This window comes from Bombus pascuorum, chromosome 12, assembly GCF_905332965.1.
Source record: "Bombus pascuorum chromosome 12, iyBomPasc1.1, whole genome shotgun sequence".
Taxonomy (NCBI): Eukaryota; Metazoa; Arthropoda; class Insecta; order Hymenoptera; family Apidae; genus Bombus; species Bombus pascuorum.
Window position 1 is genome coordinate 4,913,566 of NC_083499.1, and position 19,034 is coordinate 4,932,599.

Consider the following 19,034-nt stretch of genomic DNA (forward strand, 5'->3'; position numbering starts at 1 on the left):
AAAGTATAAAAAGTATGTCGACATAATAATAGGAATAAAATATTCGAAGTAGAATATTTGTTATAAAAATATGAATTTATATAATTATTCTCAGTCTGTTAATAATCGATTGATCGTTAAATAGATTTGAATTAAATTAATAGAGCTAAGGAGCATATACAGAGCGTTTCAGTAATACAAGTGTACATTTCCAAGTTATTAATGAAACAACCTGTATGAAAGATAACGAAACCAATAAAACTTCATTCTTTTGTAATTTAATCATACGTGATAATGAATCGTATTCGATCTACGTACGTAAATAATTAAAACAGACATGTTTACCTCTGGGTCATATCTATGAATAATTACATTCAAGTGTTTTCGAACGAATTCACATACAAAGTGGAATTTAGTTATCGATAATACAAAGGCTCCGACATAATCGCTGTTATTGAAAATGAACTTCTACAGGAGATAGGTATAGAATTTTTTTTATTCGACTAAATCTACTTCTGACAGATAGAGTATTGGGAACAATGTTACTCGATAGAGGTTATGTGTTCTTTTCCAATAAAATCGAATATCTAATATCGATTCAGCCGTTAACTTACGATTCCAAGTACATACATAAACTGTATCGAGAACTTTAACGACTATGCATTAAATATTCAATGACAAGCTGTGGTCGAGCGTATCGAGTCACGAAATTTAAAAAATATCGAACGATCGATTTACGGGTTGGTAAAGTAGTTGAAAAGATCTGGACGTTTATAAAGAAAAGTTCAAATTTAAAATAATATTAATTTAATTTCTTTTACCATTTAGTTTGAAACGATATTAAATTTAATTACTTTTTTCAAAATTAAAATAACATATGAGTTCTAAAATTCCCTCAATTATTATATCCAGGATGGTCTGTTAAATATTCATTATTAAATTAAACATACCATATCTACAATTTAAATACCGTTTTAATATTTATATTATCATTGAAAACTTCGTTACAAAACATTATGTAATAGCCTAGTTTCACAACAAAATTATGTCTAAAAAGCACCTAAGCGCGCGGTTATGCTTGAAAAAATATCGATGACCTTCATGTGTGCTTGCCGCGCGAATTTCGCTAAGCAATCATACTTTATTTTTATCCTACCACCCTATATATTCGATCACATAACAATACAAATATTTCGACGTGCTATTCCATACGTAACACGTTTTAATTCCATCTATATATTGCTAAAGGTTATTTCCAATGATCGATGCATTTATGGTAACAAGTGAGAGAATTAGAGTTAACCTATCTTCTCATTACAGACCCCATTTTTGGGATGGTTAGGATCCTCTTGCACAATAATTTACCAACCGCTACATTAATATTGATAGACTGGCAGGTTACAGATTGCAGGTAAAAACAACTTGTAACAAATATATTATAACTTGTAATGAATATATAGAAATATAGAAATATAAAATATAGAAATATTGTTACAGTACTCGCGAAATTTGAAAAGGTTTTGTATAACGAAAATAATAAGGCCATAGAAGTTTTCTGTGACAATTATTCAAATACTTTCATGTACCAGTGTCATAAAAATCCGCAGTCTACTAATAATATTAGCTTAGTTATGCAAGAGGGCCCTGGTCTCGTCTTAACGCGTTAAGGTCGTCGAATAAAAAAGATAACGCCCCTAGACGATCTGAATGGTCCAAATAACCCTGGGCTTTTTCGCAACCCTAACACGCGACGCAATCATATGCTATCTCGATGTGTATACATGTACACGTGTCATATACACGTCTGTGTGTGCGTGCGCGTGTGTGTGTAGAATGGTCGTGTATCGAGTGTGCCACTTTTCTCTGTTCTCCTCCGGTTTCGAGGTTAGGTGGACACACATTTACGCCGTGGCCCAGCGCCACGCAGCTTGGCACAGCTTTTTCGGCCAGCATTGTGTAACACGTCTGCCGCCAACTGCTCGTAAGGCGCCTTTACAAGCGTAATGTCATACCGTCGGCCTAGTCGCGACTAGTTCTTCTCACGATGTCCCAGACTGCGGACTTTTTTCCGATCTCGCCCGCGAACGCGACCGATTCGAGTCACTTTCAGTTCGATGCACAGTGCTTCCATACAGACAGAGTGAGTGAGTGAGTGAATGAGTGAGTGTTTGTTTGTGTGTGTATGCGTGTGTGTGTGTGTGTGAGAGAGAGAGAGAGAGAGAGTCCCTTTGATAGTAAAAATCGATCGGCTTTGTTCGGTTTTACTAGTAACACATAGTGGTTGCTCATAACTCTTTTAAGGGCTCGTTAATTGGTGCATATAGTCGGGTCGCCCTTATGTGTTCTTCTATGTGATTAATGTGATGTAAAGTGAGGTTGATTTGTATAGAGAGCAAGAGGTTTTTCATAGGTGAATGGTTGAAGTATACTACTGATTATAAGTATTAGGACACCCATTGTTAATTACATTCATTGAAAAGTTATAAATTTTCTCACGATATAAGTTTACATTAAATTTTATCTCATATCGTAGTTCATATTATAAGACATATAACAGATTCATAATAAAATATGTAACTAGAAAATTAAAGAAGTGGAAAACATTCTATTTGTAGTAAACGTAAGCAGAGCTCTCTTGGACAGTAATTTATTAACTAATAAAGTTGTAGGTTACACTTTCATTATCAAACCTATTGCTGTTATATGCAAGAAAATTTATTGGTCTTGATAATTTATAACAATTTCTAATAATATTATCTCTATAATATTATTCTAATAATATCTCTAATAATACTAGTCCAATTGTGCAAAAGAGCCCAGGTGTCTTACTACTCATAATGTATGTATGTATATAATTATTTATTCCCTAGTGAGAAATCTGGTAATTGTACAATACCAATTTGTATAGTAGCAAGCGTTGATTAAATCTGTGTTAATTAAATTAATTAAATAAGAATACTTCATCCGCTTTTCTCAGTTGGAATGCAGTATATGTCTTATATGTATATATATCCGTAGAAGAGTCGGTAGAACAGGTCAGTGGATGATTCGTCGCGGGATCAACCGGTGACGCTCGCATCATTAAAACAACGTCACTGGTCAGGAGATCCATTCCGTCGCGTCTCTGCATTATGTCATTAGAGTGGAAGGCAGAATCGATCGTTAAGCTCGTTTAACGGCAAAGTGGTCCAATTACAACCACCACTGCTCTCTGTGGCTTTTACCTCGCTTGAAAACTACGTTGATCGTCCCTGGATTTTTCTCACGAGCGTTCGCCTCGTTTACTTGCCGCCCTCCATCTTCTTCGTTCGTTTCCTGTTTCATTTTTACTTTCCCGATTTATCCGTATCGAGTTTCGATCAAAGCACGATTCGTAGAATCAACGTTTTTAACATCTTTTCCTTTTTCCAAGGCGAAATATAGATTAGGAATTATAGGGAATTAACTAGGGAATTAATTATTCTTCAAGACTTCTAAAAACCATTTATCATCTGAATTTCCTTAAGCTTAACCTTAAAATGAACTTCTTTAGTTTTCTTTTTGATAGTTTTCAACTGAATTATAGCAAATTCTCATGTTAGAGAGTCTTCCTAAGTTTTAAAAGAAGTAAATAATTATAGAGTCGTTAATCTTTGTCCCTTGGCACTATTCACCTCAATCGACGGCAGCACGCACGATAGAGCAGCAGCAATTGCTTTTTACATGTTTTCTTCCATTTGTCTTCTATCTTCGTACGTCGCTAACACATATTAAGGGAGACTGATCCGGCGCGTGCATTGAGTCACTGGTTTCTGCTATAGTGCTCCCTAAATTGCCTTTCTTAAAACATCTCTTCTACAAACTAAAATATTCACCTACTCCAATAGAGATACAAGTCTGTCATCTTTTTATGTTTTCCCATCTTCTTCTCCTTATTACAAAATGGAAAACACAACAAAATAAAAAATTTAATTGTTACCAAAAATAGTCAGATTAAACTCTAATAAAATCATCTGTAAAAATCAAATTCTTAACAGATGAAATCTACCTTTCACAAATAACAACAAGAATGGCTCTATTAATAGAATTTTAGTTTCCCACCACCAGCCCATCCGCACCATCGCTATAAATAGTGATTTGGTTAGCAAAGTATGTTAGCTTCGGTTTGTTCCTTCTTCTAACGTGCTTTCTAACTCGTGTTACACAAATCCATGAAATCTTTGAAACCTCAGTCGCAACTACTATTGTTCTCTGTATTTTCCCTATCAACTGCAGACCAAAGGAACGATACAGTAATTTCTAACGTTCTTTCATCAGAGCCTAAAAACATCGTTCTCCTCACAGATCGGTTACGGAAACACTGGTCTAAGCAGAAGTAACCGATATATGCGTGTGGATTGTATAACAGAGTCGAGATAGAGACGAGAATGTAGCGCCGTTTCTGCTTGCTGCTGCTGCTGCTCAACGGCTTACGGTCACATATCGTAGTTCACTGTGGCTGCTCGCTACAGCACCATGACTACTACTCTAGTCGTCAACTAGTCGTCACGCGTGTCGTATATATTCTCTCTTCATCTGTGTGTATGTGTGTGTATGTTCGTGCGTACGCGCGTGTGCGTGTGGGTGTGCGTTTAACGTCGTGTCGTGTTTTTCGCGGAGAACCGCGCGCGATCGTTTGGTTTTCCTATCGTATACCTTGATCGATCGAAATCAATTTTCGTGTACCTGGTGCCCGCCAACTATCTCGCTTTGCCCCTCCCGGGTTAGGTTGCAACGGTTGATCGTCACGCATACACGTGTACTCGCTTTGACTGGAATAAATTGAATCTGTGTTAATTGGATCGCTCGTTTCAAAGAGACATGTTGAGAGGTTATATCGTTTTAGAGAAGCATATTTCGATCGGTTTGTACATATGCACCTACATTTCGCATCGTCTTTATTCAGTGTTTGAATCTTTTTGTAGTAATTTGTTTTATTAGATAATCTATAAGTACAGCGGAGTGGTTCTTTCCGGTGGTTAATCATGATTAATCATAAGAACGTAAATATCTGTGAGGATTACTCAATATTGTGAAAACGATCGTAAGATCTCGTCTTTCAGTCGATTCGATGTTTCGAGCGTAAATATCGTTCCCAGTCGTCGCCGAGGTGTCGCTGTCGTATGTGTGTCGGGCTCGGTGCACGAGTACAGTACCGTTCGAAATATAGCCACGTAAATACATACATACGTGCCTTCGTATAAATACACAAAGCCTGGTCGGCAACGCGGAGAATCTCGAATTCCGAATCGATTTCGTCGGATAAATTCCTGAACACGCTACTGTGTGTCTTCAAGGTCGTAATTGTGTAACGAACGTTTAAGATCTCTCGACTGTATTCCGTGGAGCACGGAGCATGAGTTGCAGTTGCCACTGGCGGCAGTGCCTCGGTCGGACGCGGTGCTGTGTCACAAGAAGCTGCGTTTGTTTTTCGACTTGAGTTCGCGCGCCTCAGGTTTATCTTTAACCGTTCCACGGTCCATCTTTCGATTATATAATCTGGGGTAGATCGTCAACTACAATAATCGACTCGACGGTTATTAATCGAAATGTAGTCTCGAAGCGTACAGTGAATATTTCGAGCCGCGCTCTCGGACATGATTGCGTAACGCATGTAAATTACAATTGTCTTGTCGATAATGTTGGCGTAGTAGCGCGTTCGATCAACGTCGAACCTTTCAGTGCTTTTTTTGCGAATCGTTTATCGAATTCACGCACAGTTCGTCGCGTTGTGTAACGTACAACAGGTTAATTAGACTGCACGCTGTGGATCACAATTGTATTGCTCTGTCGGTAAAAGATCGCGGACTCCGCGAGTTAGTGATGATCTTTGACTTTGTCGTGAAATATTTTTTATCACTTTTTGTCAATTTTTTATATCAACACGCGATATATTGTTTAAAAATGTATTTAGTAAGATTCTATTGACAATTTCCTTATATAGTCATATAGTTGAGTTAGTGATATATAAAGCAGTATTAGGTAGATAATTTTACATAGCTATTCTCGTTTTTCTAATTTTCTTGTAATACCAAGGATTATCTATTTATGTATGTTACAATTGGCGGAAGAGTATTCGTGATCAAAATGGCACGCAAGGTTCTACTAACGTTCGACCAATATTATCGAAGGTCTAAGTCGCGAACATGATTGTGTAATAACGTGTCCGCGTCTTATGCCATTATTGCACTCTTAAACGCATCATCACGTAACTGTCCTCTCGGTAGCATCGGACACCGAACGACACGTTCAAGAACTTTTAAGAAGCTTGTATAATCGACTGATTTCGTGTATTTCTTTAAGTCAGCATTTTAATCGTGTGTTACATCGGTAATATCGTGTGTGATGTAAACCTTTAAAATTACCTGTAAACGCATTTTTAAATGTATAATTCATTAAATAGCCTTGAAAATTAGTGAATAACAAATATTAAAGCAAGAGAATTAATTCCTTTGCTGTGACAAAAAAATAAAGAATTTAGTACACATAAAATAAAAATAATAAACTCAATACGAATCTCCTGATAATTTAAAAAGAATAAAAAAGGCCGCGTATTCTAATAAATAGTTTGTCCCACGTGAGGTTAATATTACGCGTTCACATGACGTCACGTGACGTAACCTGTACGTATAGAACAAACAATCTCAACGGATCAGTTTCGTCGTCACTCGTTGCTCATTTAAAAAATTGCAATATTCGAAAGTGATCCATTCAATGTTTATCCTTCACGTGCTAGTGTGAATTGCTAAAAAGTGTGTCGAAAGTTGTTCATAAAAGAGAAACATCGATTTTAATTACATGCTTAAAGGTGTTATATTAACTGCAAATAACGAGTGCGCCCCGACGCCGCCAGAGCGTCGCGGCACCGGGGACAGGCTATTATTAGAAACGTCTCTTCTCCTCATTTGACTTTTTAACGGAGGAAAGTGGTATCAGCTGACATCCCTTACATAGACGATTCATCGTGGAACACTTTTATATTTGACTATCCATATCATTTAGAAATTAATTGAATCAACTAAACCAATTGTTCCATGATATATAACTGCAAATATTTTTAATTAAAACTTTTATCTAAAAAATATACACCGAAAAAAAATCGAATAACGCGTAAACATAAAAGATTTTCTACAATGTCAGAAAGTGTTTCTCCCGTCATAAAAAAGAGGAAGGGGAGGAAAAAATGAAAACGAAGGGCTAGTTTGCACGATGAGAATTAATTAATCCAGGCTGGCGGTGTGTTAGAAGCATTGAAACTAGTAACGCGAAAACGACCGTTCTTTTGTTTCATCCTCTCCTATTGTCCTTTAACGTGACGGGAATAAAACCTACGAGAGAGGTAGTCCAGGTGCCGGTCGGAAAGCAATTTGCCCGCGGGCTTGACGCGTTTCTCTCTTTCCACTGTCAGGCTCAATCACACTTTCCGCGAAGCAGAAAACACTTCCGTCGAGAGTTAAATTAACGAGGAGGAAGCGTGGCGCGACGCCTTGTGATCTGACATTCTCAACATAATCGAATCGTCTGCGCGCGCATCGTATTGTGTGCGTGATTAAAAATCGAAGCTTAAAACTGAAAAAATTCGTATCTTCATATAATCGCATAAATTAATAGAGATAAACATTTTAAAAGAAGAACATTTAAATCCATATCAATTATTAAATTACTTCGTATCTATTTAAATTGGTATTTATAAATTGACAAAAATAGGAAGATTCAATACGCGCGTTAATCGAACATCAGACACGAGCGACGCCATGACAGTTTTCAAGAAGTCCCTCGTTTAAAAGAAAATATATACCAACGCGCATTAAAGGGGTTAATTAAGGGAAACCGCGGGTGTATAAGTAGAAAAGAACAACGAAGGAGACGAACAACATGAGAGTAAAAAATAGAAAGGGAGTAAAGATAGAGTCGTGGGCAAACGAGAGAGCACGAACGAGAGAGCTAAACGGAAGCGAGCCAATATGAGATTACAGGGCAGTTGGGGCTCGTGCCAGATGCGCGTTTACACGGGCCCTGAATACTGTAAATGCACTATCTGGTACGACATCTCTCCTGTCGCCGCCACCAGAGTAACGGTCACCGAGCTGCTGCTTTTCGGCGGTGCGATAAATTCCAAAAAAAAAAAAAAAAAAAAAAAAAAATAAAAGAGAAACTTTTCGATTATATATATAACCTGGAATGATCAACGCTCCTTTTCACCGAATTAATTTTTCGCTTAAGAAAGTAACTACAAATGAATATTCCATGTTTAATCCTTCGAGTAAAAATTTACATTATTTCATTAACCCTGCTGCATTCTTTCGGTCATACCCGATTCAATTGTAGTTTCTTAATGTTAAAATATATCTCATGTTTTAACAAATCCGTTGCTTCAATTTCATGCTAAAAAACCTTCTTAAGAAAAAAGGAAAATTGAAACATAAGAATCGCAATAAGGTTAAGAAATATAACGAAATTACATTTTGTTTTTCATTAAAAATAATTTTCCTATCTTAGTATTAAGTTGTCCATGGTGACTCGAAGGGTTAAACAGATTATGTCATAATTATAGTGTATTTTTTAACATTCATTTGTAACTTTAACTTTAATTAGTCAATTGTCTTCGAATTATTTGATGTTTGTTGTGCATATGAAAAAGAAATTGTATAAAGAATACTTCTAAATATGAAAAACTTGCAAGTTCGAATGCGTGGCGTTGAACGCGATTGAGGTAAACGGTTTGTAGAGGGGCGACTCGATTGTGTTTCGCGATGAACAACGAGGGTGAAGATCGCGTGTGTTTGTAATTTCGCGTCTCTATCCTCGTTTCTGTATCATCTCAGCTGAAAAGTCGACGCGTCGCCGCGCAGTGTCATTGAAAACATTACGGAGATACAATGTCATGTTACGTCACGCTCGCGAAGACGGATCGGGGAACAATTGGATACGCGAAGAAGCACGGGATTGCGTTACTCGCAAAGTGTATCGTGTTCTTATTCCGGTATCACATGACGTTTTGGCTAATACATCGAAGCTCGTCAATTTTATTTATAGAAGTTATTTAGTAAATTTGATATCATAATTAGACTGCAGATTTGTATGCATTTATGGGGAATCTGGAAAAAAATGTACATAATATATCAAATAGAATACGTATAATATTCAAAGTAAAACATTTATTATAATATTTCCATTTCATTAATTACATTCATAAAAATTCGCAGTCTAGGCATAATTAAATATAAATTTAGAAAGAGTACTTGAGAGATCAAAAGACTATGATTAAATGCTACTTTCGATTAAATTTAGAGAAATACATTTATTTGTACATTGTAATGAATCACTTGTAAATATTAACTTTTATCTCGAACACAATCGTCAGGGTCAGTATATCAGTTTGATATGATGCCTTCTTGTTGACTGATGAAGTGTTGTTGATCTGCTTGAGTCGAATGATAAGATTCTTTCAGACTCAGTACGAAATATATTTTATTGTTGATACAGGAGGAATATATCAGTTTATGAGGTGATTTGGTATATTGTTATTTGTACAATAGAATTTCTTTTTAAGCTGAATAAATATGTATTGAGAACCTGGACTACTACTGGATTTGATGCTAGAACTACCAAACCAGTAAAAATGATTGCAATCAAAGTCTTTGTATTTGCAATTACTAAAATATTTTAGTAGTTATATAGTAATAGTAGCAGTTAAATTTTAATTCCAATTAGCTATGTATAACATTATGATTTTTTACCTGAAAAGCATAGTAATGTAATAAAAAATATCTTGCTATTTTATTTAAGCTGTATTTTTAATGTAAGAATAGATTTTAATTGAGGATGAGGAGAAAATATGAAATAGTGATAAAATTAGAAATAAATCGCATAGTAGTCCAGGATCGAAATTTCCTGTTTAACGACGCGTATCGTGCCAGAGTGTGCACGTCGAATCTGTGTATGTCTGTGTATGCGTGTATACAGCAGCAAGTTAAATTTGGGATGTAGAATGAGATTGCGAAATTTATAATCTAAAACGAGAGTGTAAAGCATCCATAACGAAACATATACACATCTTGAACACATGTGTATACACATATACACACAAACATATTTTATCTTTGATAATGTTGGAAAATCACATTACACGATCTATATAAGTATATATGTATTAACTGCTACATAGCAAATACTGCACAAGCGAGGTTAAGTGAATAAAAGCGACTGTATGCTAATTTTAAATTAAGCCAGGTAAACCTGTACAGTTTTCCTCTTGAAGACCAGGCTAGAGAGAATACTAGAATACTTGTATGCACGTTACATGTGATTTATATTCTGGTTTAAAATTCTGTACTTCATGTTATATGTCTCTTAAAATCCTGTCTATACGAAATATATAGTAACTATATACAACTGCTTTTAGTTATTCATTCAATTTGTACATTTTGGTAAAATTCACTTATTTACAAATCGATTAAAGTGGATACTTATGAGCGTATATTATACATACATAGAAACATAAATAAACATAACAAGTTCTACCACAATAAGAAAAAGCAAAATTAATTAGTACACCGCTTATAGTGACTCGCATTAATATCCTAATACCACCGGCAATTATTATTGTACATACTTTATAATCTTACCAAATTTTAAAAAAATATTGTGAAGTTATCATCTATTTTCACCTATTTTTGAATTCATCAGGTTCTGCCCTTTATAAAAATAATTTTTTTCAAATACCAAGTGACCTAAAAGTTAGAAAATTCTTAAAAATAGATATGTCATATCTTCCCCGTGTAGTTTTCATATCAATGTAAGCCGTAAAACCTCGTAACAACCGGTACTTAAATCTAGTGACATATAACTCACGGTAGCCAAGAATAAAACTAGTGGAAAGCATCGAAGACACGCCGTCAATAATGCGAAATTCTCGAACGCGAGTCATTTTTCTGCGTCAATGGCACAATAGGTATTGTGGAGTTCATGGCTGGTACAGATTTCACGATAGTTACGTCCGTGCGACACAATACCGTGAACCACGCGCGATACAGACGTACGCACGAGATATGGGAAACCTGTTTGGCCCACCGTGGCGCTTGTGTCGCAATAAATCTCCGACACGTTTGCTCAGCAAAAGAATTTCTCCGACTCTAGCGCGTGATATTTTCTACAACATACAGTGGCTCACGAAAACATTCGAATGCTTCTAGAAACCTTTTACGAATGTATTGTATATATTTTATATTGAACATTTTGAAATTTCATTAGTACTATAATGATTACATTGATAAAGTTTGAAACAAAACTAAAAATCTAGGTAGAAGCTATAAGGTATTTATTCCAACTATATACAATATTCCGTAGGGATACAAAAGTATTTAAACAATTATTCATTGTATTGTTAATAAGTCTTAATATTCAGTAGAACCATTTTTAATTAGTTAGTATTACACCATTTAACTTATATATTGGAGATTCGTGCTGTATGCTAATTTTTTACTAAATACCTTGCAATAAACGTCTTATTACTTATATATACTTTTTTAGATTGGTTCCAAATTTTACCGATATAATCATGGTGTCCTTCTTTCATTTCAGTGATCATGGACTTTCAAAATGTTTTATATAGCACATAATATATACATAAAAATTTTCTATGATAAGTAGCCACTCCTCCGATATTTTATTTTTTGCATTTTTGTATCTTTCCTGTATATATCGTAAATGATTACGTGTTCTTGGAAGAGTTGAATAAAAGAATCAGTAGAGCGTGTAAACGGGAGTATCGGTTCGCGGTCGACTTGTTTTTTTTTTTTTTTTTTTTTTTTTTTTTTTTTTTTTTTTTTTTTTTTTGCTCTCATTTTTTCCTCATCGCTCTCGGCCGTCGGACATCGTTTGCGCATAGGTGATATTTATACCCGTGACTTATTCGTTTCACCACTTTCTGGACCTTCTACAACTTCTGACACATTTCAGTTGCTGTCACATTGCATAAGATGCGTGCACCGCTTGATGACTTTCTTTGTTCAAGTTCATTTATCGTGAAGTCAGTTATTGGACTGCGGATTTTTATGCATGTAGGGGAAATTTGAAGATGCACAATTATATAAAGAATGCGTAAAATATATGTTATGATATTTAATAAATAAGAAAATTGCATACGCAGATTCCATTTTTTATTATATTCATAAAAGTATGACTTTTCATAAATATTTACAGTATATTAATTATGTAACTTTTATAATTTTCGATTAATTATTCTTATATAGGTCTGATTAGCGACAAGAGCGTTTCAAACAAATTCCTATCTCTGAATGACATGGATCTTCTACTTAAGGTCCATTATAGGTGGTGGTGCTAGTGGGCTTTCGCGGAACTTTCAAGAACGTTGATTACCATGAAAAATTCATAATTATATATATAAATTTATCTATCTATTTTTATGTGATTGAATTTTGAACAATATTTTCATATATAAATATATGAATATCTATATTCAAGGATAATGTAAAAGAAAGATTTTTGAGAAAATTTGAAACACTGTTGTCGCTGATATATTAGGGTAACATAAGTAAACCATTATAAATATAGCAGTGATATTGTCGACCACTATTATCTCAAACTGTCATCATTTTTTGTCGCTGCTCATTGTAATTATAATGACAATAAAAATCATATACTGTGCCGCATCCTTCTCATCATTTCATTTCATACCGCCACCTCTCAAAGTCGTTGCTTCCCGGAACCTCGATATCATTTTAGCAAGTTATTCTTGACCCGGTAGAAATGCTCTTTTTCCTTCCCTTCCAGACATACTCGATGTACGAGGTACATACATAATTATTTTACTTTTTTATATAAACAATATTTAAGTTTAGTTTTAAACATATGTATTTAAAAAGTAAAACAGATTTACTTAAAAAATTTAATTAGTATTCTTTAATAATATTCATAATTTTAATTCTAAATTTTATTATAATATTAATTCATATTTTGAAACTTGGAAATCATGCAATTATAATATGAGAAAGAATTTGAATAATGAATCAAAGTTAATCATAATTAGTTATTACTTAAAAAAAACAATATAGATAATATGGTTGAAGAATAATAATAACAGATGTTTACTCTACTAAAACATCTTACTTTTTTTAAATATTTACTATACACAACATGCCACTGTCAATGTCACATTGAAGATAAGTCATCCAATATCTGAGAAGTTTAATATAGAGATGGATTAATTGAACAAGGGATGAGGAGAAGAGGGTTAGCCAATAGATGGAAAGGAGGGGGCAGAAACCAAGAATACTTCGGTTAAAAATAATCAGCTCTCTTACTATGGATGGTGAGAAATTTGGGAGCAAGGTCAATCGATAGCAGCGTAACTTCCTAAACATGTGTATTGCTCAGTTTATTTAAATATCCTTGGATCGTTAGCGGATGTGTATTATTTCTTTGAACTCTGAGATGTAACGTAGATAATTTTTTTTTCACTTGCTAGAAACATTTTATATCTTTCAATGTATCATCGGAAGTTAATTTTGTAAGAAAGAAAGAGAGGATAGTGAACAAATTGTTGACCTCTTTATAGTGAAAATTGAATAATAGCAGTTCATTTTTGGATTCTTTTTCATTTATAATTCTGTCAATAAACTGCGGTCAAAGTTCCATCACATGCTATATAATTTCTTGCTACTACTTCCTACAATATTGGTAAACTTTAGAAAATAAAATTTCAAATAATTTACATTAAACTGTAAACAAATTTAAAAGCTATTTTACACAGTATTGTATTTGAATCTACACATTAATGTTCTTAGAAAATACATTAGTAAATACATAATCTCGCTTCATAAAACATAAGATTTCATTTGAATAAAATAAGTTCTAAATAATCGACAATGATGAAAATATTTTTGAAAATTGGCAAATCTAAAAACTTAAGAAAATGGCTAATGTCATAGTAAGGTTAGGATTATCTTTATGATTTTGAATTATAAAATAATATTCACCTACTATATATAATAATACATCGATGTATTTTAAATTCATTGTTTATTATTATGTACCTCGTAATCGTCATAATCGTTATAAAAACACGTACACGATAGTACACTTAAAAAATCCCTAGCATCAGGAAGAAGCTGCCTTTCTATTATGGAATCCACCAGCGGAACTGCTTGAAGAAGAGAAATACGTTTGACGTCAGAAGAAAATCCTTGGCAGAAGATTTTTGCGATTGGCATGTTGGCAGTGTTGTTAGCTGGTTGTGTGGCTATATTATATATACGACCGCTATCGGCACTGCAATTATGACGATTGCAGATCCGCAACCGTGATTGAAAACACAACTTCAATAACCATCATCAAATAATGAGGACGAAGATTTAAATCAATATTTTCTAATTATCACATTAGTGTATTTCAATTGAAACATTTTATGTGTGAGGATTAAATATGTTTTACTGACAAACATAATAATTTTCAGGTTTATTCTATGTAGATACATATGTACATAAAAAATATTTCTTATTTAATGTTAACTTTAATTCTTCTCAAATTCAGAAATTTCAAAATCGAGTTAGACTAAGGAAAACAGCTAAATATAATTAATATAACTAGTACAATTAAGTTGAAAAAATTGTAAAACTTAATTTTGTAGACTTAAGAATTTCCTAAATGTAAAATTACATAAAAGTTTATTTCTCAAAGGCTATCGTGGTTGAAGGTTCATCTCATTTTTTAATGAAAAATTGAATTTAAACATTCCAAATTCAATTAAATAAATCCCTCGATATAATATAGCAATATAAAATTGTTTTTCCGGTAATCAGGAGGGTAAAGTCAAACGAAAAGCCAGCATTCGGTTTCTAAACAAATATATGCAGGCTTTTAATATGGTGATTCACGGTGACTTACATTGTCTGTTCCTCTCTGTTGCAGATCTGCCTACGTATCCTTTGGAGGATTACTGATGAGGTTACAGGGTGACGCAAACAACCTACACGGTTTTGAGATCGACCAGCATATGTATCTATTAATGAAAAAATTGGCGTTCTAACTGCATTACATACGCCGCAATTATTGATTTAGGAAATGTGTGTATATTAAATGCATTCTTTTCAAGGAGAACGTTATTATTGATCAATCTAGGAAAAATATGATTGAATTGTTAGAAGTTATTAATGATATGATTGCAGAAAGAAATATCTTGTATATTGTAATAATTGAGGAAACAGTACATTGACGTAAAAGAGGAAATATGTATTCTGTTTTCTAGCTGATCGATCACTATTCATATTTTCCAATTCATGAATCATTACTAAGCATTGTCACTGCCATTGCGATTTTCAGATACATGCTAACTAATAAAGGTATTTTTCCACGTAAAAAATAACCTTCTAAATATAAACTCCTAACCTATCCAATTATTCTTATTAAAAGGTACCATAAAAATTACCAGAATTAAACAGTTGTTAAATAAAATGGTTGCTAACTGTTGATTAAATTCTTGGAAAACAAACAAAGCATTACAATTTTCAGGCAAGTTTGTAGTAGCTTTACAACACTGTGATTGACCAGTTAAGTTGGTACATATTTAAATAAACTGCTTTGCTCCTTATTACCAATAGAATTACAGGCAGTTCTTGTAATTAGACTATAAAGACACGTAATTCCGCATTCCTTTAATTGCGAGCAACTGATTCAACGAAATAAAATATTTTTGCTCATTCCTGTCTTTTATAAAAGTAACTATTAAAAGACAATATTTAGTTCATAACATAAAATTTTCAATAAATTCATCAAATCTTAAAAAAATAAAAGAGATTTATAGAAGAGAAATCTATGTCCTTTTTTTTGTAATGCTGCGCGTACAGGACGACGCCATTTTGGAGAACAACGGAGCCAAGACTAAATGCGTGATCCAATCGGAACGCGCGCAGCTTCAGTGAACACGAGAGCAAGAGACGAAAAGAATGTATCACAGAGACACGTTGCAGAAGGGGGAATAGCCAAGAACTAATTTATGTAATTAAACTCGCGGTATTCCTGACCTTGTATGGCTGAATGTGAGCTGGTCGAGACTGGCTCGAACCATGTAGCATAAGTGCCACTTGGCGTGGGTACGTCTCGCGCCTCAACATGGCGGTCTGATGTTGCATAACATATCGCACTATAAGATGGCTGCCACTTAATAAGGGTTTGATTCTAAATAGATTGGCCCGATGACATATAATTCGCTTTCATCTAGTCGTCCGTGCCGTGAAGTTGCGCAACGCGTGCACATGTATACAGAGACAAAAATCGATATTTAACGAACGACAAGTGTCGCCATCGTGATGAAAATTTCCTTCGCAGTCGGTAATTTAGGCTCTTAGACAACCAAGAATTTCAGACAATTTAATTTGAATTTAATAAAAAATTTTGTAGAATATTAATTTTTATTTTACTCATTTTATTTCGCAAAATTATATAAATTAAGATAATTGATGTTTATTTACAGTTCTATGTCATTTCTATTGCAATAATGAACGTTTCACGTTGAATAATATTAAATAACATAATATCTTATTTTTTTATAATTAATTAGAACATGAATTTATACTTTTTCTTAGACAGTATTAAGTTTTGTGGTGATAATTACCCTCAAACATTGATCAAACGCAGTGCAAACAGCCAAACCCTGTTTGTCTGGACTCCAGTCTAGGGAACTAACAGGTTGTGATGAAACAATAGTGTTTTGTAAAAGAGTTAGATCACCAACGACTCCGTAGTCAATGCCATCTGCGTCTGCTATTTTTCGTTTCTCTGGATAATTACTAAAAATAATTCAATAGTAAATAAAACTATAAAAAGCTAAAAATAAAAATAGATATAAAATGTATAATTACTATTTCCATAAACAGAGGCTTCCTCCTCCACCACAAGTAACAAATATTTCACGATTTTGGGGCAAGTGTCTGACTAACCATACCGTTGCATTATGTGCCTAAAACATTATAAATCAAATTAAATGAAGATGTGTTTTTCACATTTTAATCTTACCTTTTCAGTTAGATAAGTAAATCCTTTTTTAGGATGCTGAGTTTTTAAATTAAACAAATAAAACTTTGACTCCAAAGTGGTAGCTACTAATTTATTCATTGGAATATCCTTTCTATCAAATTCAATGCTACAAACTCCATTTTTAAGATTACTTTCCCACAAAACAGCCATTGCTTTCAAATCAAATATTTTTACATCTCCATTATCATAACCAGCAGCTACAACTCTTTCCTCACAATTGTATGAATTTCCAAATGTAACTGTCCAGCAATCTCTACGATCTTCACCCTCTTTAGGTTCCATTACAGCAACTGGCCGACCTTTCAACCTAGGATCCCAGACTTTAACACTTCCATCCCTAGAGCCAGTTACTAATTCCGGTGCGCCGCATCCAATGTTCTGTCCAGCTACACCATCGATACTGTTTATAATCTCATCATGAGCAACAGTAGTATAAATTGGTATCGAAGGGTCTTCCAGGTTATAGATGTTCAATTTACCCTAATAAAGGTGACTTTAAATCTTCTCTATGTAGGAATAACAAATTGTTAAAATTTAAATCTTATGTATAATATCATTCATTCAAATGAAAATATATCTTTAAAATTTTTTTATATTTTTTGTTAATACCTGAAAATCACCAGTTGCTAAATATCTGTCTCTTAAGCTAGACGCTTTAAAGGTTCCGCATTTTATCGGTTGAGATCGTTCGATATCTTTAACAAGATTTAATTCGCCGCTGGAAACTTCATAGATTTGTATAATACCGCTACCACGGGGTCGTGAGCCCATAACCACAAATTTTGCGCTGCACGGAATCCATTTTGCGTCGAATAAGGAATAATTTACCGATTTCTCGATATGACAAATCATCTGCGGTTTCTCAAATTTATCCATGCTTTCGAAGTTGACTATACAACAAGATTACTTGGTTCTTAGGTAAAATTTGTGAGACTCTAACAGCAATTGATTTAACGTATCTGAAGTAGTTGAAGTATACATAAACAAAGATCAATAGAGAGCAGGAAATAGGAAGTAGTGAGTACGGAATAAGGAAATCGCTGAGTCGATGTCAAAAATGTTTACCAAAAGATACACTAAGAATGAGGACCTCTAGTGGCCAATGGCCGAACTATAAACACGTATCTTCTCCGGTTCTCATGGTGGGAGAAATAGACATATTCACAGTGAGAAGGGAAGTATTTCAGTTATTAATGAATAAGATTTTGCTAAAAAGAAATTTTTAATTATCATATTTCTTTAAATTTTTAACTTCATTAATATCAGTAACATTCTCTTCGAAAAAATATAAAAATTGCCTGAAATTTTAATTAAATATCAAAAATAAATTGCTTCTTCTGTATTGTTTATAGAAATACAATAAAAAAATGAGATTATTTACTGTAAAAATAATTAAACAAAATGTACTTAGAAAAACTTTCAATAAACTAGAATAGTTTAATAGCATTTAACACTTTTGTAATATATTCCATTCACTACCCAATCTCACAAAAATTCAGACAAGAAATTAAAAAATGAAATCAGAAAATGTTAAACGCGAAATTTAAAGAAAAAAGGTATATCAAAAAAAGATAGCAAAATAGTTTTAAAAAAATCCAAGAAATGATATCACTTTCAAGAATCGGTGAATTTGTGCCATATTCTATGCTGTCATGATCTCCTGACACATAATCATAAAATAGGTTTAAAGTTTTGATCAAAATCTTGAAAATTTCAGCTACACCCCGTACTGCCTAGTACAGACACATAGTTATTTATTTATTTACATAAATGGGTTTGCTTTCTTTTTCCTTTATACAAACGTGTGGCGACGCTAGGTACATATGAGTATACACGAATTTTCGTATATAAGCATATGTGATATATGTATATATCAAACATATGTAAGCATAAATACATAAAATATAAGTGTAAAATATAAAAAGTATAAAACTATAAGTAAACATAAGTAGGCTATAAATAATTTAGATATCTAACACGCC

The 19,034-nt window shown here is 33.6% G+C and overlaps 2 protein-coding genes across 8 annotated transcripts in view; one reads left to right on the forward strand and one right to left on the reverse strand.

Moving 5' to 3' along the window:
• LOC132912529 (DNA-directed RNA polymerases I, II, and III subunit RPABC3) overlaps positions 1–15,382 on the forward strand; it is a 72,454-nt gene extending 57,072 nt beyond the window's left edge. For all 7 annotated transcript variants that reach the window (XM_060970020.1, XM_060970019.1, XM_060970022.1 and 4 more), the window contains one exon: positions 14,929–15,382. In XM_060970020.1, coding sequence (XP_060826003.1) covers positions 14,929–15,046 — 118 coding nt within the window. In that variant the 3' untranslated portion in view covers positions 15,047–15,382. The remainder of the gene's footprint in view (positions 1–14,928) is intronic.
• Positions 15,383–16,420: 1,038 nt separating this feature from the next.
• LOC132912520 (dynein axonemal assembly factor 10) lies at positions 16,421–18,301 on the reverse strand. Its single transcript, XM_060970005.1, has 4 exons — positions 17,662–18,301; positions 17,032–17,532; positions 16,878–16,975; positions 16,421–16,805 (listed from the first exon to the last, which is right to left on the reverse strand). Exons 1-4 carry the CDS (start codon positions 17,926–17,928, stop codon positions 16,598–16,600), a joined length of 1,074 nt encoding a protein of 357 aa, XP_060825988.1. The 5' UTR covers positions 17,929–18,301; the 3' UTR covers positions 16,421–16,597.
• Positions 18,302–19,034: the final 733 nt, after the last annotated feature.